At 51.2% G+C, this 24,956-nt stretch overlaps 2 protein-coding genes across 7 annotated transcripts in view; both read left to right on the top strand.

Moving 5' to 3' along the window:
* The window catches only part of LOC119959007 (spectrin beta chain, non-erythrocytic 1-like), a 295,476-nt gene extending 281,587 nt beyond the window's left edge, over nt 1-13,889 (top strand). For 5 of the 6 annotated variants that reach the window (XM_038787552.1, XM_038787550.1, XM_038787555.1 and 2 more), the window contains 5 exons: nt 371-427; nt 6,860-7,074; nt 9,304-9,477; nt 11,096-11,138; nt 13,317-13,889. In XM_038787552.1, the coding sequence (XP_038643480.1) occupies nt 371-427; nt 6,860-7,074; nt 9,304-9,477; nt 11,096-11,138; nt 13,317-13,526 (699 nt within the window). In that variant the 3' untranslated portion in view covers nt 13,527-13,889. The remainder of the gene's footprint in view (nt 1-370; nt 428-6,859; nt 7,075-9,303; nt 9,478-11,095; nt 11,139-13,316) is intronic. The other variant, XM_038787554.1, reaches the window with a different exon arrangement.
* A 5,292-nt stretch (nt 13,890-19,181) lies between these two features.
* Nucleotides 19,182-24,956, top strand: part of LOC119959000 (prokineticin receptor 1-like) — a 46,375-nt gene continuing 40,600 nt past the window's right edge. The window contains exon 1 of the mRNA XM_038787537.1: nt 19,182-19,247. The gene's annotated coding sequence lies outside the window, so the exon portion shown is untranslated. The remainder of the gene's footprint in view (nt 19,248-24,956) is intronic.

The following is a 24,956-nucleotide window of genomic DNA, read 5'->3' as shown; positions in this document are numbered from 1 at the left end:
CTGCCTGGGCCCCTAAGATCTGGACCTCCCTCCCTCAACCTCTCCACCCCTCTTTTCTCCTTTAAGCTGCATCTACTGTACCAAGCTTTCGGTCACCTCTACGTGGCTCTGTGTCAAACGCTGCCTGCTAACCCTCCTAGGGAGCCACGCCCCATTTTGCGACGTGCACGTCCGGCATTCACACACCGAGGTAGACTTACACCTTGAGGTTGATGCGAGTCGTGTTCGGCTCGCTGGACGTCTGGCAGGAGTGGCCAGTCGCACCACAAATACACCCACAACCTTCTTCTGGCAAGCTTCGGAAAGACCGTTGCTGATTTCATATCTTTCCTTTCCTTGGTTAATAACGGGTGTCGCTCAATTCTTTCAGCTGCTGGGCGATTTCAGACTATTGAGAGATGGCGCACCGTCATCTGTGACTGTGACCGTAAGTGCTTTCTGCTTCCTTGCTACTTTCCTTTCCGCCGTTGTTTCACTTTCATCTCTGCCGTATAGATGCTGCTCATATGGAAGGGGGAAGGAGGAAGCTGGAGGGGGTGGGGCAGGGGGTGTAAGCTGATCGAGATCTTTTACATTCTGAAACCGTTTGTTAGGCTAGATTTAGAGTTGATGCATCTGTTGTGGGGACATTCAAAACTGGGTGCTACGATTGTAAGACAGTGAATCCAGTGTGTAACTCTGAAGAATCTTCTTTACCCAAGTTGAGGCGAGCAGTATTCCCCAGAAGATTTCACGGCCGCGCAGTGATCCCACCTTGGCCACGTGTGAGTTACTTCCTGTGCGTGGCCAAGCGTTGCGATAAATCGGCCAGTAAATGAAATTAGGGGGAGCGTTGGTTGGTGCGACTGTGGAACTCGCTAACACGAGCCATGGTTTGAGGCGAACAGCCTAGATGCATTTGAAGGGGAGCTGAATAAATACACAAGGAATTGATGATGTGGAGATGCCGTTGTTGGAATGGGGTGAGCACAGTAAGAAGTCCGACAACACCAGGTTTCGAATCACTAGAAACAAACCTGTTGGACTTTAACCTGGAGTGGTAAGACTTCTTACAAGAAATTGAGCAATAGTAGGATATGTAGACAAGGAGGTAAAAATTAGGGAGGGGGGCCATTTGGGCAGCCGTAGTTCTCAGGCTTTAGTCCCTCTTTCCCCCAATAAAGATGTTTCATCGACTGCTATTTCCATTCTAATTATGGACATGGAAATTCAAACTTGAAGACAAAGTGGATGATTTTCAAACGGGGGCTGAATAATGGGCAACACGGCAGCACAGCGGTTAGCACTCATGCTTCATAGCTCCAGGTTCTCAGGTTCGGGTCCAGAGGTCTAACAGGAGCTGCAGCTAGACACACTTCCCGCACATGAAGGAGTCAGGGGCATTGGCTGCGTCCCTGAACTTCCACATTGAGCACGTGGAGCATAACACGGGGTCTGGGATCTCCTGCCATTTTTACACTTTACCTTAACTGATTACAAATATAAAATCAAATAATAAATAAGTGAAAGGAATAAAGATTTTACTTACCAATCACAATACTTACCAACACACAAAGAGTTAAATTTCTCCCAGCTGCTGCTAATTGGAGCACTTTCCTTACCAGCCAATCAGGTCACTGCTTTGCTGTGATGTCACTCTTCAAATTTATCCCCAAAGACCCAGTGGCCGCTGATTAAGCAGCGAAGCAGCTCCGCCCACTCCAACAGCTGGATTCCTGTAGCTCCGCCCACTCCAACAGCTGGATTCCTGCAGCCCCGCCCACTCCAACAGCTGGATTCCCGCAGCCCCGCCCACTCCAACAGCTGGATTCCTGCAGCCCCGCCCACTCCAACAGCTGGATTCCCGCAGCCCCGCCCACTCCAACAGCTGGATTCCCGCAGCTCCGCCCACTCCAACAGCTGGATTCCTGTAGCTCCGCCCACTCCAACAGCTGGATTCCTGCAGCTCCGCCCACTCCAACAGCTGGATTCCCGCAGCTCCGCCCACTCCAACAGCTGGATTCCTGTAGCTCCGCCCACTCCAACAGCTGGATTCCTGCAGCTCCGCCCACTCCAACAGCTGGATTCCTGCAGCCCCGCCCACTCCAACAGCTGGATTCCTGCAGCCCCGCCCACTCCAACAGCTGGATTCCTGCAGCCCCGCCCACTCCAACAGCTGGATTCCTGTAGCTCCGCCCACTCCAACAGCTGGATTCCTGCAGCCCCGCCCACTCCAACAGCTGGATTCCTGTAGCTCCGCCCACTCCAACAGCTGGATTCCTGCAGCTCCGCCCACTCCAACAGCTGGATTCCTGCAGCTCCGCCCACTCCAACAGCTGGATTCCTGCAGCTCCGCCCACTCCAACAGCTGGATTCCTGCAGCTCCGCCCACTCCAACAGCTGGATTCCTGTAGCTCCGCCCACACCAACAGCTGGATTCCTGTAGCTCCGCCCACTCCAACAGCTGGATTCCTGCAGCCCCGCCCACTCCAACAGCTGGATTCCTGTAGCTCCGCCCACTCCAACAGCTGGATTCCCGCAGCTCCGCCCACTCCAACAGCTGGATTCCTGTAGCTCCGCCCACTCCAACAGCTGGATTCCCACAGCTCCGCCCACTCCAACAGCTGGATTCCTGTAGCTCCGCCCACTCCAACAGCTGGATTCCCGCAGCTCCGCCCACTCCAACAGCTGGATTCCCGCAGCTCTGCCCACTCCAACAGCTGGATTCCTGCAGCTCCGCCCACTCCAACAGCTGGATTCCCGCAGCTCCGCCCACTCCAACAGCTGGATTCCCGCAGCTCCGCCCACTCCAACAGCTGGATTCCTGCAGCCCCGCCCACTCCAACAGCTGGATTCCTGCAGCTCCGCCCACTCCAACAGCTGGATTCCCGCAGCTCCGCCCACTCCAGCTGGATTCCTGCAGCTCCGCCCACTCCAACAGCTGGATTCCCGCAGCTCCGCCCACTCCAACAGCTGGATTCCCGCAGCCCCGCCCACTCCAACAGCTGGATTCCCGCAGCCCCGCCCACTCCAACAGCTGGATTCCCGCAGCTCCGCCCACTCCAACAGCTGGATTCCCGCAGCTCCGCCCACTCCAACAGCTGGATTCCTGCAGCTCCGCCCACTCCAACAGCTGGATTCCTGTAGCTCCGCCCACTCCAACAGCTGGATTCCCGCAGCTCCGCCCACTCCAACAGCTGGATTCCTGCAGCTCCGCCCACTCCAACAGCTGGATTCCTGCAGCCCCGCCCACTCCAACAGCTGGATTCCCGCAGCTCCGCCCACTCCAACAGCTGGATTCCTGCAGCTCCGCCCACTCCAACAGCTGGATTCCTGCAGCCCCGCCCACTCCAACAGCTGGATTCCCACAGCTCCGCCCACTCCAACAGCTGGATTCCCACAGCTCCGCCCACTCCAACAGCTGGATTCCCGCAGCTCCGCCCACTCCAACAGCTGGATTCCCGCCGAAAAGACTCTAATCCGCGAAGCAGCTAGTTTAAATACTCACTGCTCCGCCCACTCCAACTGCTGAATTCCCGCCGAAAAGACTCGAATCTGACTCGAGAGAGAGAGAGAGAGAGTTCCAGATTGCCACCACCCTTTACATCAAGAGATGCTTCCTGCCATCGCCCCTGAAAGGCCTGGGCCGGAATTCCCCGCCCGTTCGCAGGCAGCGGGGCCCTCTGGTCCTGCACCCCCCGCTCAGAGGTTTCCCGGCGACGTGGGGTGGCTTCAATGAAGACTCCCATTGACAGCGGAGGGGGGGGGGGAAGCAGAAAACCCTGAAGCCGTCAGCAAGTACAGTTCCGCTCTACTTGAATCCGAGGCGTAGCTGAAACGAAAATTGTCCTCTCGAGTGACGTCGGGATGAGGCTATTGAGAGCAGGCAACTCTTGTGACCTGAAGGCCCACTTGTCACCGGCGGCATCAAACATTTTGTTTTATAAAGTGTAACGGTCTCAGTTTTAAAAACGTAAAGCAAGCCCATGGAAAAGTTGCTCGCCTCTTGTGTTTTTAAAAACATTTATTCTGAAACCAGCGACGTTACCGTCATTCTGTAGTCAGTCTTTTAACATTCTCCTGTAGTTTCCCTTCTTGCCCACCAGGTGGTGGTCTCAGCTGACGACACCGACCCCCGACCCCCCCCCCCCCAGACACCATCCCACACCAACGCAGGTTCTCGGGGCTGGTTTGAACGCTGATGCAGGCTGCTTGAAGGGGGATTGTTTTTTTTTATAAATTTAGAGTACCCAATTAGTTTTTTCCAATTAAGGGGCAATTTAGCGTGGCCAATCCACCTAGCCTCCACATCTTTGGGTTGTGGGGGCGAAACCCACGCAGACATGGGGAGAATGTGGACAGTGACCCAGAGCCGGGATCGAACCTGGGACTTCGGCGCCGTGAGGCTGCACTGCTAGCCACTGCGCCACCGTGCCGCCCTCGAACGGGGATTGTTGTCAAGATTGATTCTTCTTCACCTCATTTTTTCTTTCTCTCTGCCCCATAACTTTTGCCTTCCTGTGTTTTATTTTCAGTCAGTGTTGCTCTGTATCTAACCCCGAGCTGTACCTGTCCTGGGAGTGTTTGATGGGGACAGTGTAGAGGGAGCTTTGCTCTGTATCTAACCCCGAGCTGTACCTGTCCTGGGAGTGTTTAATGGGGACAGTGTAGAAGGAGCTTTACTCTGTATCTAACCCCGAGCTGTACCTGTCCTGGGAGTGTTTGATGGGGACAGTGTAGAGTGACCTTTACTCTGTATCTAACCCCGTGCTGTACCTGTCCTGGGAGTGTTTGATGGGGACAGTGTAGAGGGAGCTTTACTCTGTATCTAACCCCGTGCTGTACCTGTCCTGGGAGTGATTGATGGGGACAGTGTAGAGTGACCTTTACTCTGTATCTAATCCCTTGCTGTACCTGCCCTGGGAGTGTTTGATGGGGACAGTGTAGAGGGAGCTTTACTCTGTAGCTAACCCCGTGCTGTACCTGTCCTGGGAGTGATTGATGGGGACAGTGTAGAGTGACCTTTACTCTGTATCTAACCCCTTGCTGTACCTGCCCTGGGAGTGTTTGATGGGGACAGTGTAGAGGGAGCTTTACTCTGTGTCTAACCCCGTGCTGTACCTGTCCTGGGAGTGTTTGATGGGGACAGTGTAGAGGGAGCTTTACTCTGTATCTAACCCCGTGCTGTACTGGTCCTGGGAGTGATTGATGGGGACAGTGTAGAGTGACCTTTACTCTGTATCTAACCCCTTGCTGTACCTGCCCTGGGAGTGTTTGATGGGGACAGTGTAGAGGGAGCTTTACTCTGTATCTAACCCCGTGCTGTACCTGTCCTGGGAGTGTTTGATGGGGATAGTGTAGAGGGAGCTTTACTCTGTATCTAACCCCGTGCTGTACCTGTCCTGGGAGTGTTTGATGGGGACAGTGTAGTGGGAGCTTTACTCTGTATCTAACCCCGTGCAGTACCTGTCCTGGGAGTGTTTGATGGGGACAGTGTAGAGGGAGCTTTACTCTGTATCTAACCCCGTGCTGTACCTGTCCTGGGAGTGTTCAATGGGGACAGTGTAGAGGGAGCTTCACTCTGTATCTAACCCCGAGCTGTACCTGTCCTGGGAGTGTTTGATGGGGACAGTTTAGAGGGAGCTTTACTCTGTATCTAACCCCGTGCTGTACCTGTCCTGGGAGTGTTCGATGGGGACAGTGTAGAGGGAGCTTCACTCTGTATCTAACCCCAAGCTGTACCTGTCCTGGGAGTGTTTGATGGGGACAGTGTAGAGGGAGCTTTACTCTGTGTCTAACCCCGTGCTGTACCTGTCCTGGGAGTGTTCGATGGGGACAGTGTAGTGGGAGCTTCACTCTGTATCTAACCCCGAGCTGTACCTGTCCTGGGAGTGTTTGATGGGGACAGTTTAGAGGGAGCTTTACTCTGTATCTAACCCCGTGCTGTACCTGTCCTGGGAGTGTTTGATGGGGACAGTGTAGAGGGAGCTTTACTCTGTATCTAACCCCGTGCTGTACCTGTCCTGGGAGTGTTTGATGGGGACAGTGTGGAGGGAGCTTTACTCTGTATCTAACCCCGTGCTGTACCTGTCCTGGGAGTGTTCGATGGGGATATTGTAGAGGGAGCTTCACTCTGTATCTAACCCCGAGCTGTACCTGTCCTGGGAGTGTTTGATGGGGACAGTGTAGAGGGAGCTTTACTCTGTATCTAACCCCGTGCTGTACCTGTCCTGGGAGTGTTCAATGGGGCCAGTGTAGAGGGAGCTTTACTCTGTATCTAACCCCGTGCTGTACCTGTCCTGGGAGTGTTCGATGGGGACAGTGTAGAGGGAGCTTCACTCTGTATCTAACCCCGAGCTGTACCTGTCCTGGGAGTGTTTGATGGGGACAGTTTAGAGGGAGCTTTACTCTGTATCTAACCCCGTGCTGTACCTGTCCTGGGAGTGTTTGATGGGGACAGTGTAGAGGGAGCTTTACTCTGTATCTAACCCCGTGCTGTACCTGTCCTGGGAGTGTTTGATAGGGACAGTGTAGAGGGAGCTTTACTCTGTATCTAACCCCGTGCTGTACCTGTCCTGGGAGTGTTTGATGGGGACAGTGTAGAGGGAGCTTTACTCTGTATCTAACCCCGTGCTGTACCTGTCCTGGGAGTGTTTGATGGGGACAGTGTAGAGGGAGCTTTACTCTGTATCTAACACCGTGCTGTACCTGTCCTGGGAGTGTTTGTATATTTAATTGTAGATCACTGAGGGTCGTGAGGTAAACATTTTTTTGTAAATTCGCTGAATATAGTATTATCCTTTGGGTTAGACCTGTAACTGGGAATTTTAATTGGCATTTCTCCTCATCCCGGGTATGATGGCCTTGTCATTTTCCCCAGGTCAGTGAAGCATCAGAACCTGTTAACGGGACGGGTGATGCACCGGAATCAGGGAAGGACCACAGTCCTGTCAGGAAGACGCCGCAATCGTCTCCACGCCCCGGGTCCGCCAGCACCTTGCTCAGCAAGTCCCAGGACGCAACCTCGGTCCAGCTGGAAGGAATTCTGTGTCGGAAACACGAATGGGAGTCACACAGCAAAAAAGCCTCCAGCAGGTAAGGGGCCGGCGGCTGCAAGATCAAACGGCTGTGCACAAACGGCTGAATGTCAAACAGTGACGATCAGACTCACCGGGAGTGATCAGGGAGCGATATCAAAGCAGTGAGCAGTCCAGTCCCTCTGCTTCTCTTCTCCTCCACCCAGTGGCAACAACAGAATATCCATGCACTGTGCGCTTGCAGCTTATCACAGTACTGATGCACTGCCTCATGGCCTCACTCTGATATATCACAGGGGCTGCATCGCAGCGAAACATGCCCTCTCCTTCACAGACATTCTGACACACCACAACCATCCACCACCTATGGCATTCTCACAGCAGAATTATACAGTGCTCACTCGGACCACCATCACTGGGAGGTCAGCTACATCATCATAGAGAGTGCACGTGGGGGAATCGTACATGGGTAATGTGGCGGACCCGAGAGAGAGAGACATAGAGAGAGAGAGAGAGACACAGAGAGACAGAGACAGAGAGACAGAGACAGAGAGACAGAGACAGAGAGAGAGACAGAGAGAGAGACAGAGAGAGAGACAGAGAGAGAGAGACAGAGACAGAGAGAGAGAGACGGAGGGAGAGAGAGAGAGACAGAGACAGGCAGGGAGGGAGAGAGAGAGAGACAGAGACAGAGGGAGAGAGAGAGAGACAGAGACAGAGAGAGAGAGACAGCGACAGAGAGAGAGAGAGACAGAGAGAGAGAGACAGCGACAGAGAGAGAGACAGAGACAGAGAGAGACACAGAGACAGAGGGAGAGAGAGACAGACAGATACAGAGAGAGACACAGCAGAGAGAGAAAGACACAGACAGAGAGAGACACAGAGAGAGAGACACAGAGACAGACAGACAGAGAGACACAGACAGAGGGACAAAGAGAGAGAGAGAGGCAGACAGAGAGAGAGAGAGCCACAGAGAGACAGAGAGAGGCAGACAGAGAGAGAGAGAGACAGAGAGAGAGAGAGAGATACAGAGAGAGAGAGACAGAGAGAGACAGAGAGAGGCAGACAGAGAGAGAGAGAGAGAGATACAGAGAGAGAGAGACAGAGAGAGAGAGAGAGACAAAGACAAACTTCCCATGTAGAAGGATCGAGAACGCAAGGGCACAGATTTAATGAAGGTGGGGACCAAGAGGAGCACGGTTTGACGCAGCGTGTTGGGATCTGGGATGCGCAGCGTGTTGGGATCTGGGATGCGCAGCGTGTTGGGATCTGGGATGCGCTGCTGTAGAGTGTGGTGGGACGTAGGCTCAGTGGAGGCGTTCAAGAAGGAATTGGATTATCATCTGAAAGGGAAGAATGTGCAGGGCTTCGGGGAGAAGCTGGGGGAACGACACTCGAGTGAGTTGCTCGTCTGGGGAGCCAGTGCAGACAATATGGGCCAAATGGCCTCCTGTGTGTTATTGCCTCTGTGACAGCCTCTGAAATGTTCCCCACAGCCTCTACTCCTGCAACAACGTTCACTCTTTTAAATAAGTGTATATTTGTGTTTGTGTGTAATTACTTTCCTGGATTCTTACAAAGCACCTCAAACCTTCACTTGCGCAGTAACCCATCAGACGTCTGCACAGACTCTTCCCCACGTGCCCTAACATTCTCATCTTATCTCGCACTGCCGTGGAAATAATGATTAGACAGAGGCTTCGAGCTTCGATTTAGGATTTTATTAACACGATATCATGGAGGAGCTGCAATAGGTGAATAGCCATTTCACAGCACTCTGAATTCCACAGCAGAGACCATTATCCTTATAGTCTGAAATTCACGACTCAATAAGTAAACAGCAGCTGGCTGGCCCAAACCTTGGAAAGTACATAGGATGGGATGGGTAGAACGTAGTTCTTGCCCTTGGCTAAAAACAACTCTAGTACGTATTTGTTGTCCTTCGGAAGAAGCGCAAGCTGTTTCTAATCAGTATTCTTCTTAAAAACAGTGTTAAAATAGTCAAGCAATCCCATCATGCTTTAGCAAGTGCTTTTTCTTTCATAGCAACTAGATATTAATGTGTGCTCTAAGAGGGCAACTAATCCTCGCATTAATTTCCCTTCCACACGCACATAGTTGTTTCTTTATCGAGTGCCTCCCTTTGCAGCGCGCAGTACGTAGTTGATGACGGGGTGCCCACTCAGCAGATTTGAATCATTACCCCCTTACGTAGCGCAGGCCGGCTCTCAGCCTGATGTCCGATTCGAGCCGCTTGTCCCTGACTGCTGCATTGGTCCGCCTGCAGGTCGTGGCAGAACGTGTACTGCGTGCTGAGGAACAGGAGCCTCGGTTTCTATAAAGACTCTAAGAATGCCAGCACAGGCATCCCATACCACGGAGAGGTGCCGGTCAGCCTGACGGAAGCCAAGTGCGAGGTGGCACACGATTATAGGAAGAGAAAGTTTGTCTTCAAACTCAGGTAAAAGTCGCAAAGGGAGGGAAGAGAACCCGGGGGGGGGGGGGGGGGGGGGGGGGGATTCAGGTACCCGTTATTTCTGTTTGTGATGGTGGAGTAGCTGATTCGCCGTCCGACTTTGATACTCCTTAAGGAAGCCATTTGGCCCATTGAGTCCTCTTTGGCTCTTTATAAGAACAGTCCGGTGAATCCCACTCGTTCCTCAAAAGTTAGCAAATGTTTTTGAGTCAAACACTTATTAAAAAGTGAATATTGAATCTCCTTCCACTGCTCTTTTGAGCGGTGCGTTCCAGATCGCCATAATGTGCTGAAGCGGAAAATATATCTTCATGTTGCCTCTGCCTCTTTCAGCTGTCAGCTCAATCCATGACCTCTGGCGACTGACCCTTCTCTCACTGTAAATGTTTTATTATTGTCCTATCAAAACCTTTCATCATTTTTATGCATCTCTATTAAATCCCTCCTTAGCTGTCAGCCTCAAGGAGAACCCGGTTACTCTGCTCATAGAATCCCTTCAGTGCAGAAGGAGGCCATTCACCCCATCGAGTCCGCACTGACCCTCCGAAAGAGCGCTCCAACCAGGTCACGGTGCACACCCCGTAACTTAACCTGCACGCCCCTGGACACCAAAGGGGCAACTCAGCATGGCTAATCCAGCTAACCTGTACATCTGTCGGGGCAGCACGCCGGAGCAGTGTTTAGCACTGTTGCCTCACGGTGCCGAGGTCCCAGGTTTGATCCCGGCTGTGGGTCACTGTCCGTGTGGAGGTTGCGCATTCTCCCCTTGTCTGTATGGGTATCGCCCCCACAACCCAAAGTTGTGCAGGCCAGGTGAATTGGCCACGCTAAATTGCCCCTTAATTGGAAAAAAGTGAATTGGGTATTCTAAATTTTTTTTTTTTTTAAATAACCTGCACATCTGTAGGAGGAAACCCACACAGACACTGGGAGAACGTACAAACTCCACACAACGCAGTCACCCAAGGCCGGAATCGAACCTGGGTCCCTGGCGTGCCCCCAGCACCTCCTGCCGAATCTCCTCTGCACCCTCCCAGCAACCTTGCCATTCCTTCTTTTTTTTAAACATAAATTTACCCAATTTTTTTCTTCCAATTAAGGGGCAATTTAGCGTGGCCAATCCACCTACCCTGCACATCTTTGGGTTGTGGGGGCGAAACCCACGCAGACACGGGGAGAATGTGCAAACTCCACACAGACAGTGACCCAGAGCCGGGATCGAACCCGGGACCTCGACGCCGTGAGGCAGCAGTGCTAACCCACTGCACCACCGTGCTGCCCTCTTACCATTCCTTCTAATGCGCGGTGCCCCTGAATTAGAGACGGTACTTAACTGAGGCTGAATCAGTGATTTATAAAGATTGTATTATGTTGCCAAATGGGAAAACCTTATCAGAAAAATAAATCACTCGATGCAGAAATTAGGAAGAATCTTCTCCAGTCCCTGAACTGCCCTCGGCATTAAACTCCACATGTATTGAAATGACCAGGTGTCAGTGTGTCAGCCGTGATCTGACAAAGCTGTGAGTGAATGGTATGCCATGGTGATATTAACGCTGTTCGTGCTGCAGCAATGGCTTATTCAATTTATTTTTGATCACAGACTCAGTGAAGGGAAGGAGTTTCTGTTCCAGGCCAAGGATGAGGTAAGTGACTTAACCCTGACCATGCTGAACACACAGGGGGCACTGCCAAAGTTAGACGGCAGAGAAACGGGCGCATTCAACACATTAACCTACTGAGTGCCTTCAAACGCTGTACAGTTAAGACCTTGAGATGTTGGAGCAGTAGAGTCTGCCCCGCCGTTCGCTGAGATCATGACGGTGATAATCCTCGCCCCTTGACCCTCGATTCCCTTACTGGTTAAAAATCTATTACTCTCGGCCTCGAACGCACTTAACAACCCAGCCTCTACAACTCTCTGCGGTAATGAATCTCACATATCTACTCTCAGAGTAGAAATTCCTCCTCATCTCTGTGTTAAATGCACTTCACTCTGAGATTCCGCTCTCTGGCCCTAGACTCTCCCAAAGGTGGAAACACCCTCTCAGCATCAATCTCCCAGAATCCTATACGTCTCAATAAGGTCGCCTCTTATTCTGCTAAACTCCAATGAGTACAATCTACTCAACCCCTCCTCCTACAAAAATCCCTCTGTACCCGGGATCGACCGAGTGACCATTCTCTGGTCTGTCTCCAATTCTAGTACTGTATAACGTTCCTTGGATAAGGGGACCAAAACTGTTCACAGTATTCCAGGTGCAGTCTAACTACTGCCTTGTATAGTTTTAGCAGGACTTTCCTCTTTATATAATTCATTCCCTTTGAAATAATGTTACATTAGAGTTGTAAATCTGTGAACCCTTTTCCCATAGGGACTGGAGGGGGTGAGGTGGGGTTTAGTGGGTCAGACATGTTAGCTCCAGATCCTGAATAACGATGGTGCTGACGATATCCAGTACTGTTTGACCTTGGGGGGGGGGGGATGCTGGGCGACACAAGAGGAGGCTCCCATCTCCCGTTCAGGTTGTTCTTGGGGCAGAGCAAAGATATCTTTACTCTGCACTTAGCTCGATGCTGTAGCCGACTTTAGGAGCGCTTGGCCTGAATATTGGGTGTCTGATTAAGGAGAGTCAATTGAATTGCCAAATTGTTCTATGATGAGTGTCATGTGGTATCCTTCAGTGTTCCTTACATCTTTGATTCATGTTTAGGATGAACCTAATACGAATTTAAAAAAAAAATAATCTTTATTGTCACAAGTAGGCTTACATTAACACCGCAATGAAGTTACTGTGAAAAGCCCCTCGTCGCCACAATCCGGTGAATTCAGAATGTCCAATTCACCTGATAAGCATGTCTTTCGAGACGTTGTGGGAGGAAGCCGGAGCACCCGGAGGAAACCCACGGGGAGAACGTGCAGAGTCCGCACAGCCAGTGACCCAAGCCGGGAATCGAACCCGGGGACCTTAGAGCTGTGAAGCAACAGTGCTACCCACTATGCTGCCGTGCTGCCCACTTTCTGTCATACGGTGTAGAGAGACTGTGGGCAGTGGTTCCAGTTCCTGGTCAATCCAGCCTTGCTCCCAGTGGGAGTTGCAACTCCTTGCACTGAGGCACACAGACGAGGATTGTCCGCAGTCACTTCCCAATCCCATGTCGAGCTCACTGATCGCACCCACAGCAGAGTATTGAGGAGCAACAATTAAGCTTGCTGCCCTTGAGCTGGGGAGGGAATAAGTCAGTGAAGGTCGCAGCTTCTGACCTGATTCCTGGCTGGAATGTGCAAGTGAATGCACTCTTTTATGGGACGTGGACATTATTTGTTGCCCATTAATTGCCCTTGAAGTCTTGCTAGGGCCGTTTCAGAGGGTGGTTAAGAGTCAACCACAATGCCGTGGGTCCTGAGTCACACGCAGGCCAGACCGAGTAAGGGCGGCAGATTCCTTTCCCGATGGGTCTTTCTGAATCTCGATGGTTTTATAGTCGCCATTACCGAGATTCGCTTTATATCCCAGATCTCATTGATTGGATGCAGATTCCACCAGGTGCTGTGCCGGGATTTGAACCCATGTCCCTGCAACGTTAGCCTGGGTGCTCTGGATTATTAGTCCAGTGACATTACCACTACGCCACCGTCTCCTGGCGCAGTGTTGGGCCACATGATTGAATAACCTGCCAATGTTCACTGCCTACCCCTGCACATAGATAGTGAATGCCACCAGTGGGTGACGAACGTCCATTTTGTAGCATGACGCCGGGGCAGCCCCGGCTCGGAGCGCAGGGGAATGGCTTATTTATATTTACTCGGGTGTGTTTTACAGGCTGAAATGATTAGCTGGATTGATGGGATCTCCACGTCCATCTTGGCCAACCAGGAAGACCGCTACCCTGCCAACCCCCAGGGCCTGACGCGCGCCATGACGATGCCCCCAATCTCTCCCAACAGTGGTGAGACCGTCAACCTGCGGCGGGACAAGGATGGAAAGGAGAAAGACCGAGAGAAAAGGTTCAGCTTCTTCAAGAAAAAATAGGAAATGATTCGAAAGCTGCAAGAGTTTTTTTTTTAAAAAAAACAAAACAAAAACAACAACAACAAGCCTAAAGTCACCACACGTTCCACACTTCGCACGTCATTCCGGTCGATTCCAGCTTGTTTTTTTCCTGAATGACTCTCTGCCTGACATTCCTGGTGCGTGGGGAGGGGGGGGGGGAGGAGGGAGGGGGGAAGAGTTCAAAACTAAAAGTTACAAACTGAGTCTTATCGATGGGGGAGGACGAAATAAGCAACACTTGCGGAATGGTCAGTGTGACATTTCTAAAGAACCGATTCAAGGATCACGAGCGATCAGGCTCGGATTATTTTCCGGTTGTCGCGCGCGCGAGAGAGAGAGAGAGAAAAAAAAATGCTATGGCCACAAATGGCCGTGCTCTGACCAGCACCGAAATGTAAATTCTGTTGGCCGAGCCGAGACTGTTGGCCGCTCGGTTGCCTTTACTGATGGTTTGAAAATGTGTTAAGTTGGCTCTGTGGACTGTGAAAAAAATTCCCCCCCCCCCCCCCCCCCCCTCCCCTTCGCATCTTCCTCTCCCCCCCCCCCCCCCCCCCCAACCCCTCCTCCCCTCCAACTTAGCCAGGATGCGAGAGAGTGGGAGGCGCAAAACTGTCAAACAATACCCCGAGGGGTTAAACACAACATGAAAACGGTCGTGTATTTATTGAAAAAACTTTGAAGGATCTCCAAAAATTCTGGGGGAGCAGCGGGAGAGAAGATCGGACCTGATTTTGGATGCTTTTGTTGAGAGGGGGGGGGGGTGCGCAGGTATCAGCCTTTTCTCCCTCGTAGGCATCGTGCTAATTTAACACGTCGAACCATTTTTAAACACAAATCCGCTCTTGATGCGAATGGGACTCCCAACTTGCCAAACTTTCTTCCTCTCTCGCAGGCCTGTGCTTCATCGGGTGTTGAAATGAATTATTGTTTTAAAAGTTGAACACGCACAGATTACAGAACTCGCCGAAGCATTCTACTTACCCAACCGGCTGTAGTGCAAATTGTAGATTAAGTCAACGTGTGTTTTTTTTTTTCTTTTAATGGCTTTTTAAGTTTTATTTCCGATACGAGCATCTCCCCCCGACCTTTGGCAGCCATCGCCAAAAGCAGCAGCTCCCACGAAGCGGCAACTGAAGCTGGATGCAATCTCCGTAGCTTTGGTGGCTGATCACGTTGCACAACATGCTGCTGGAGGTGTTGGGAGTGCTTCAGGTACACTAATGGTTGCTCCTCTATTCCTGTTTGTTGGGGGGTGGACAGGCCCCGCCGCCCCAGAGGGTTTCTACTCGCTCGGTTTTAGTTCCGAACAGTTTAGCATTAGGCTGAAACGTTGCCTTATCTTCCATTAAAAAAAAAGTTTTAAATTCACCTTTGGTCCCGCTAACTCTTTTGTTTTGTTTCTTTTCCTGTGCTGCCTCTCTGCCGGCTGCACCAAGCTACGGATTATTGAGCGCCTCTTCGCGCTTAGGAAACTTGCCACTGAGCTTGACGGGAGGCGGTGGGTTTGGGGGGGGGGGGGGGGGGAAGAGTCGGCAGCAGCAGGGGTTCGGAGAGACGTTAGGAGAGGTGAGCGAATGGTCAAACAGGCACTAAATGAGAAGGAACTTGGAAGGGGGAGGAAGGTAGGAGGATGAGCCATTGTCACTGCCAGGTGGTTTTCTGGGCGGCAACAGGTGTAACTTTACTGTCGATGGAATCAGAGGTGTGTTTGAGTTGAGGCTGCTAAAAGTGTTTTACATCGGTGCAGGGACTTCATTCTAGCAAATTAGATTGGATTGGATTTTCTTTATTGTCACGTGTACCGAGGTACAGTGAAAAGTATTTTTCTGCGAGCAGCTCAATAGATCATTAAGTACATGAAAATAAAAGGAAATAAAATGAAATACATATTAGGCCAACACAAGGTACATAATGTAAATACATAGACATCGGCATCGGGTGAAGCATACAAGGGTGTAGTGTCAATCAGGTTAGTGCATAAGGGTTGTTTAGGAGTCTGGTAACAACGGGGAAGAAACTTTTTGAATCTGTCCGTGCGTGTTCTCAGACTTTTGTATTTCCTGCCCGATGGAAGAAGTTGGAAGAGTGAGTAAGCCGGGTGGGAGGGGTCTTTGATTATGCTGCCCGCTTTCCCCAGGCAGCGGGAGGTGTAGATGGAGTCAATGGATGGGAGGCGGGTTCGTGTGACGGACTGGGCTGTGTTCACGACTCTCTGAAGTTCCTTGCGGCCCTGGGCCGAGCAGTTGCCATACCAGGCTGTGATGCAGCCCGATAGGATGCTTTCTATGGTTTCAAATCTATGCCTTCAAATTACCCCCCCCCCCCCGGTACCAAACCCGGGTGAAGTCAGAACCTGAAGGGCACGAAGTTGAAAGACGTAAAAGTCGATCGCACGTTAGTAATCGGCCAGGGGGAACATTTGAGCAGGAGGACTTCCAAAAGTTGAGAATTATCTGGAGTCTCAAAGGGCAGCAGAGGGAGGGGATTTGTTTTAGGTTTGAATGCTAAAAGCTGGGTGTCTGACAGGAGCTCCCTCTCGTTGAAGACCCCATTGCGACAGCCCCGCGCTGACACAAAATGTTGGTCAAAAGTTTGGAACAAGAAGCCCAATCTTTTGAACAGGAAATGGGTCGCAGACAGTGGGTTTTGAACGCAATAGAGTTCTTCCACTCAAAAAGATTCCAATCAAAATACTTCTTCCAGCTAACATTTGCCAGCAGGTTCTGGGCCGTCCAGTCCTTTGCCAAGAGACATGCAGCCCGGAAGTGGAGACACAGAACACATGGTGGGGGCGACAGCAACCTTGGGGCTGTGTAGCTGCAGCACGGGTACTTGCTGATGCTCTCGCCTATTTCCCACTGCTCTCTGATGGACGCTTTCGAAGGAGGTTCAGCCACAGAGCCGCCAGAGGCTGCAGACTTTATTTCGCAACACAAAACCTTTGGGTTTAGGCACGAGCTGGTTGAATCCCGACTCCAGTTCCAAGCAAAGGAACAGCATGTTGTTGCCTGCAGTCACTGACCCGGTACGATGCGTTGGTGTGCACATTGGCAATAGCCTTCATTTCACCCCCTCAAATGGTTCCCACTCACCCGTGCCAACCAGCACCTTTTCCTCGCGCCCAGCCCATGATGCAAATTTTTGAGATGCACAGACTGCTGTGCTGCACAGTTCACGTCGGCGCTGCCATTTCTGCGCTCCTGCCATTCAGCCGGAATGAAGACCTGGATGGTGTCGTTTCTCTGGTCTTTGGAAAAATGGGAATCGAGAGGGGAAGGCAGTCAGTTCATCATGGGGGAATGGAATAACGGGCAGGTAGCGTAGCCATGAAAAGACGCAACGGAGGAAAGGGCATCAGCTTCAAACCTTGGGACGGAATGATTGTGAGGTGCTGTTCCTCTGACCCTAACATTTCAGTAAGAAATCTTACATCACCAGGTTAAAGTCCAACACTAGCTTTCAGAGCACTGCCCCTTCTTCAGGTGAAGCAACATTGCTTTCCACAAGGAACCACCTCAAAAGCGATTAACTTAGTGCCATTGCGGTGCTCGGAGTCCCTGGACTGGTACACCCGGTGCCACTTTCCCAGGAGCACGCAGATTGGTACAGCTAGTGCCATTGTGGTGCCCAGAGTTCCTGGACTGGTACACCCAGTGCCACTGTCCCAGGAACACCCAGACTTAGTACACCCGGTGCCATTTGCTCTATTGAGCTAACCAAACCTACTTTATTAATGATCCAACTAATGAGGCTGTCCCTTTTGCTCCACTCTGCCAACGCATTGGCACAGCCAAACAGTTAGGTCGCACTGCCCGCCCTGTCTTGAGCGGTTAGCACTTGAAATTGCTCTTAAAAGAGGAGTCTTTCCTCTTTGTTTGAATCATTTTTGCTTCAGCAAATGAAGTCGTTCAGTGCCTCCGCACTCTGTTTAAATGGTTCAGGGGAATTGGAGAAGCCAGGCAGAAACACACATAAAGCAGACAGGGAGTGGCTTGTACAGCGAAAGGGCCAGGGATCTCCGCATGGGTTGAGCAACCTTGCAATGCAATGGCCTGTTGACATTCAGCAAGTCCCTTGCAAGTGAGGAACCTGAAGCTCAACAGTGTTTCTCACAAATTAAGACACAGTTTTTTGTCACAGTTCTAAGGATTTTGTGTGCTTTAAAATGGTTTTATAATGCTTTATACGGAGGTCATGTAAGCTGGAGAATGGTTTGTAAACTGACATTGATTTTTCTGACATATAAGCACAAGATAATAAGGTGGGTGGGTATTGAGTGAAATAAAAATGGGTTATGTTGACGAGCTGTGTTCGCTGGAGAGTGGAAATAAAAACAAAATGCACTGCAGACCCTACTCCAGTCGGATGTTAATCAGGTTTTATCCGTATGGATGCTTGCAGGAGGGTTACCCACCCTTCCTCACCAGACCCCCCCCCCCCCCCCCCCAAACTTTGGCATTTTTGGTTAAGAATTGGAGCTGACTTCTGAGGGAATCTCCTGTGCACTTGGCAGGTCAAGAGGCAAGAATAGCTGGTCCGGGAAGTGCTTTAGTGCAGCGACTGCCCTTTTGTTTGAAATTCTGACTGCTTATCTAACCCCGTGTTGTACCTGTCCTGGGAGTGTTTGATGGGGGACAGTGTAGAGGGAGCTTTACTCTGTATCTAACCCCGTGCTGTACCTGTCCTGGGAGTGTTTGATGGGGACAGTGTAGAGGGAGCTTTACTCTGTATCTAACCCCGTGCTGTACCTGTCCTGGGAGTGTTTGATGAGGACTGTGTAAGATGAAATTATGCTACATCCAACCCATTCTATCCAAAACATGGTAACGCTTGACGCTCGTATTCACCTCACTCAAGTTAATGAGCACAAAGTTCAACGTGAACAAACATGTAGCTCAGCACAGCTATTTGCTCTGACACCAACCCATTTGATTAATTGTCCTTGGCTTCATCCAGCTGAAATGGATAACAGCGAATGGGAGTCAGCTGTGTTTTGTGGGCTGTCTCTCGGGTACTCGTGTGTCATCAGCCAGCGGTCCATCCCGACTAAATGGTGATGCTAACAGGCTTGAAATCTATTGAACATACAGTTGTTTATGGGAGGGAAGGACTGACGCAACAAACCACATCACAGCATGCTTGGTTAATAACCTGGCTCCACCAGGGTGTTCAAAATGATTCCTGAAAGGCTGACTAATGAATTTACTGGCCTTGGTGTTCCCATTTGAAGTTCTAGTTTGGAATATTATAATCTCTCTATTTACTGGCTTCTTATTGTACTGAAAATAAAGAGTGCATTTAAAACTGTTCTCCGGGTGCCTTAGTTACTCGTTGGTGGGGGGGGTTTCAGAGTGCTCGGACAAATAATGCTTTTATTTTGCGTCGGGAGAAGAAAGTAGCATCCCCCCCCCCCCCCCCGACGATTGGTAACGGCGGGGGGGGGCCTGTAATCCGAATCTGTGGAGGTGTTTGATTTCTGATCTCGGGCAGCACGGACCTTGGTGCGGAGCGGTTTGCCTCTCAGTGCCTCTAACTCCAGTTTCTGACACTGCTATCCAATCGGCAACCCCCCCCCCCACCTCCTGAAAGTTTGTGTCCTCGATCCGCTCCGTGACTCCCTCGTCAGACTCCCCACCTGGAGATCGTCCACTAGAGGGCAGCAGACCTCAACAAGGAGAAGAGAATTACAACACAGTGCCGGTAAGGAAAATAGATTTATTTATTTTGGATTGTCCCCCTACGCTGTTGTTCTAACTGTGGATTATATTAATGGAGGCATCGCATTTAAAGCGAGGGATTTATGCTGAACCTTTTGAAATCAGCGGCTCGGCCGCAGTTGGAGCCCTGGGTCCAATTCTGGCCAGCACGCGGTAGAGAGGATGCAGAAGGGATTTACCAGGGATCAGGAAATACAATTTCACAGAGCATAACATGGGGAATGAGGGCAGGGAGAGATCATTCAGCCCCCTCGCTCCCTGCTGTGCCATTCCGTAAGATCACGGCCGATTCTCTACCTCAGTTACAATTCCCCGCACAACTTCCGCAACCCTCGATTGCCCTTTGTGAGCAAAAGTCGAGCTGTCTCTGACTTGGAAGATATTAATTGGCCGAGCAACACACCTCCGGGCTGGAGAAATCCAAGAGATTCACAACTCCTTTTTGAGGGAAGAAGTTTCTTATCTCTGCCTTAAGCGGTTTCGTTGGGACCAGCCCCTATTCTGCGGAATTTAAGAGAACTCCAGGGGATATAGGCCTAGACTATTCAGTCTGTCTCTCTCAGGACAATCCCCTCGTGCCAAAAATCAGTCTGGAACTCTTCTAGGGGCAAAGAAGGTTAAGGGGAGATTTGCTGGTGCCTGAACGAGGGGTTTCGATCTATATATATATATATTTAATAACCTTTGTTGTCACAAGTAGGCTCACATTAACACTGCAATGAAGTTACTGTGACAATCCCCTCGTCGCCACATTCCGGCGCCTGTTCGGGTACACGGAGGGAGAATTCAGAATGTCCAATTCACCCAACAAGCACGTCTTTCGGGACTTGTGGGAGGAAACCGGAGCATCTGGAGGAAACCCACGCAGACACGGGGAGAACGTGCAAACTCCACACAGACTGGCGCAGTGGATAGCACTGCTGCCTCATTGGGGGGGGGGGGGGGGAGAACGTGCAGACTCCACACAGACAGTGGGCCAAGCCGGGAATCGACCCTGGCGCTGTGAAGCAACAGTGCTAACCACCGTGCTACATTAAAGGGCAAGAAACTGCGGATGCCGTGTAAATCATTACAGCGGAACAGCAGAGGGGGAGGAGAGAAATGAGAAATCTGGCAAAGGCTGGCCCACTGGCATGTACTGATGGGGCACCCTCATGCAACCCTAGTGGCTCTTGTACAGGCTATTCTCCAGGAATACGTGCAACACCGTAGTGGGGGTGGGGTGGGGGGTAGCTGGGCTGAAGTGAGTTGGTGGAATATTGGGAGGTAAACTGGAACTGTTTATGCGTTTGGGATGTTTCTGATTGATAGGACCCTCTGTTGAAACACGGTGCAATAATGTGAGTCATTCTGTGAAAGCGGGAACTCCTGACTGGCATTTGTAACAGAAATTACCATTCCGAGTTTATAAAATGAAACTTCCTTTTGATGTTTGCCCATAATCTGTGGGTGGCCAATGAAAATTTTTCCCGTACCCCATTCTATTCATATAATCGTCTAATGTCCTTAAACTCCTCGATTGAAGCTGCCTTCACCTCACTCCCAGGCAGTGCGTTTCCAGACCCGAATTGCCCCGGGGTGAAAAAGTTTTCCTCACATCGTTAGATTAATATATTGAGAATATGAGAGGAAGGGTGGGCAGAGGCTTGTGCGGACCGAGCGTGTTCAATGGCCTGTTTCTGTGCTGGAAGGGTGAAACAAGGAGCAAGACTTGAATTTATCAAGGAGTCCCCATGGTGTGGGATGTGACCCTGATATCTCCTCCATGTCTGGAGCTGTAATTATTTATTTGAGGTTTGTTATGATTCAGGAGGACTATTGGTGGATTGTGATGTGTGGTCATATTGTGTTTCCATTAGTGTCTTAAGTTAAATATTCATCGTTTTCTTGGAAAATTGGTCTTCTTCAGTGTTGACCCAGATGGAGTTTACCACGTAAACATAAGGATAACACCCAATATAGTAGCTGGAAAATCCTGCTTCGACCATCAAAAGCCAAAGTGCATCCACATGTTGGGCGAGGATGGAATCAGGCTGAACAAGTTTCTGCCCAGAGAACTCATACAGTGCAGAAGGAGACCATTCAGCCCATCGAGTCTGCACCGACCCTCCGAAAGGGCGCACTACCTAGGCCCACGCTCCCGCCCTATCCCCGTAACCTGACCTGCAAATCCTTGGACACTGTGGTGATGTTTATCAGGGCTATTCCACCTAACCTGCACATCTTTGGACTGCGGGAGGAAACCGGAGCACCCGGAGGAAGCCCACGTAGACACGGGGAGAACGTGCAGACTCCGCACAGACAGTCACCGAGGCCGGAATCCAATTCTGGTCCTTGGCCCTGTGATAATTGAAATTACCTGAGATGTTATTACCTTACTCCTTGAGTTCTTCCAGTCCCAAGGTCAAAATTTATTCTTGGGCACATTATTTTGTTCTCTCTCGGCTGATATACTAATTAATTCCATCAATGATGTACACACAGCAGCCTGAATATTCATTCGGCTACAAGAGAGCTTAGCGCAAAAATTGATAAATATCACTTTACACGTGATGGAAGCAGCCTGCCAGATCAGTGCAAATGTTGTCTTTGGAATACATTTCCTGAGCGTTTAGTCTGTGTGCGCTCACTTCAAAGGTGGAGAGGTTTATACTTAATGCCCACCAACCCCTTTGTCGGAAAAGGTTCTGCCCAACAACGTCCGTCTGCACGTCTAGAGGCAAAACTACAAAGCGAAGCTCCGAACACTGTGACCACACTCTTCCATTTTGATCTTTGCCCATTTTGATGTTCTGAGTTCAGAGCAGGAGACCGTGCAAAGAGGTTTTATTATGGATCGAGAATAATCCATACCTTTCCCCAGTTCCCTGAGACACTTCCTACACTGGTACCATGACTCAATTTATCCTGATCATTTGTTGTTTTTATTTTGGGTGAGTTTCGAAAGGATTCATTACCTTCTGAAGGTACAATCAGTGATTGTAATAGAATCTGATCAGGAGTAACTGCAATGAGTCACCCTTAAAAGTGAAAAAACAAATTTGAATTTCAAATGACTGTAATTTTCAGCACAGCTCAACTTCCTCTTTAACATTCCTGTCAGACGCCTGACTGAAATCATCTCCAGTCACCTTCCTTTGCTGTTCTCCTGACCCACAACTCTCTTCCCCTCCATCCGTACGATATTCCTTGGGATATCTAACTCTGCTCAGGATGCTAGACAAGTCACATTGTTGTGAATTGGGTTGGATGGCTTCCCCTACCAGGCTGCCCTTTACCTACATGTCTGGGCCTGTATCCTGCCAGGCTGCCCTTTACCTACATGCCTGGGCCTGTGTCCTGCCCAGCTGCCCCTTACCTACATGTCTGGGCCTGTATCCTGCCAGGCTGCCCCTTACCTACATGTCTGGGCCTGTATCCTGCCAGGCTGCCCCTTACCTACATGTCTGGGCCTGTGTCCTGCCCAGCTGCCCCTTACCTACATGTCTGGGCCTGTGTCCTGCCCAGCTGCCCCTTACCTACATGTCTGGGCCTGTGTCCTGCCCAGCTGCCCCTTACCTACAAGCCTGGGCCTGTGTCCTGCCCAGCTGCTCCTTACCTACATGCCTGGGCCTGTGTCCTGCCCAGCTGCTCCTTACCTACAAGCCTGGGCCTGTGTCCTGCCCAGCTGCTCCTTACCTACATGCCTGGGCCTGTACCCTGCACAGCTGCTATTACCTACATGCCTGGGCGTGTGTCCTGCCCAGCTGCCCCTTACCTACATGCCTGGGCCTGTGTCCTGCCAGGCTGCCCCTTACCTACATGCCTGGGCCTGTGTCCTGCCCAGCTGCCCCTTACCTACATGCCTGGGCGTGTGCCCTGCCAGGCTGCCCCTTACCTACATGCCTGGGCCTGTGTCCTGCCCAGCTGCTCCTTACCTACATGCCTGGGCGTGTGCCCTGCCAGGCTGCCCCTTACCTACATGCCTGGGCGTGTGCCCTGCCCAGCTGCTCCTTACCTACATGCCTGGGCCTGTGTCCTGCCCAGCTGCTATTACCTACATGCCTGGGCCTGTGTCCTGCCAAGCTGCCCCTTACCTACATGCCTGGGCCTGTGTCCTGCCCAGCTGCCCCTTACCTACATGCCTGGGCCTGTGTCCTGCCCAGCTGCCCCTTACCTACATGCCTGGGCCTGTGTCCTGCCCAGCTGCTCCTTACCTACATGCCTGGGCGTGTGCCCTGCCCAGCTGCTCCTTACCTACATGCCTGGGCCTGTGTCCTGCCCAGCTGCTCCTTACCTACTTGCCTGGGCCTGTGTCCTGCCCAGCTGCTATTACCTACATGCCGGGGCCTGTGTCCTGCCCAGCTGCCCCTTACCTACATGCCTGGGCCTGTGTCCTGCCCAGCTGCCCCTTACCTACATGCCTGGGCCTGTGTCCTGCCCAGCTGCCCCTTACCTACATGTCTGGGCCTGTGTCCTGCCCAGCTGCTCCTTACCTACATGCCTGGGCCTGTGCCCTGCCCAGCAGCTCCTTACCTACATGCCTGGGCCTGTACCCTGCCCAGCTGCCCCTTACCTACATGCCTGGGCCTGTGTCCTGCCCAGCTGCTCCTTACCTACTTGCCTGGGCCTGTGCCCTGCCCGGCTGCCCCTTACCTACATGCCTGGGCCTGTGTCCTGCCCAGCTGCTCCTTACCTACATGCCTGGGCCTGTGTCCTGCCCAGCTGCTCCTTACCTACATGCCTGGGCCTGTGTCCTGCCCAGCTGCCCCTTACCTACATGCCTGGGCCTGTGTCCTGCCCAGCTGCTATTACCTACATGCCGGGGCCTGTGTCCTGCCCAGCTGCTATTACCTACATGCCTGGGCCTGTGTCCATGTCAAAACACAATGTTGCTGACTGTACAATCAGCCCCTCGGTCCTAGTTCTGTGTTCAGGGTAAATGCTCCGCCTTAATTTCATTTGAGCCCTCACTGTCAACAAAAAGAAAGAGGACGTCACAATCCCTGTTGTTTTATAAATTTAAGAGTATCCAATTCATTTTTTCCAATTAAGGGACAATTTAGCGTGGCAAATCCACCTACCCCACACATCTTTGGGGGTGAAACCCATGCAAACACGGGGGAGAATGTGGAAACTCCACACGGACAGTGACCCAGAGCCGGGATTCGAACCTGGGACCTCGGCGCCGTGCTGAGCCACCTGCCAACTGGCCCTGGTTTGGACACAGGTCTCGGAGGTAACGTTCAGGGCGAGGGGATTTGTGCATTAATGTCATCCATCTGCTTCTTTACAGCACGGACCACACTTGATTGTTAAGCGCTGGATGCTGTAAATGTGCAAATCTTTCTATTTTATGTCACCACGCCTTCCTCATTTTCTTTCACACTGTGGGGTAGCTATTCTCCATTTCAGCTTCGATCTTTCCCCGAGGCGCAGATCTGCATACGATCAAACCGAGTGCGTGTGCAGTTGAATTTTTTACGCCTGGGGAAATCTAGTGGTTTTGATAATGATGAGTTGTGGGACCTTGGAAAGGGCAGGTCAGGGATGACAGCACATTTGAGTAGATGGAAAGTCAAGATTGGTTCGTGCTTGGTTTATTTTTCCAGCGTTTTAAATGTGTTTTATTTCTCGTGTCACAAAGTCAGTCAGCCACCTCATAAATTGGGAAGATGTCCGATTTCCCTTCCATGCGCGAGGCAGACAGTTA

This window comes from Scyliorhinus canicula, chromosome 31 (assembly GCF_902713615.1).
Source record: "Scyliorhinus canicula chromosome 31, sScyCan1.1, whole genome shotgun sequence".
Classification (NCBI taxonomy): domain Eukaryota; kingdom Metazoa; phylum Chordata; class Chondrichthyes; order Carcharhiniformes; family Scyliorhinidae; genus Scyliorhinus; species Scyliorhinus canicula.
This window is presented reverse-complemented; position numbering and strand designations above follow the sequence as displayed.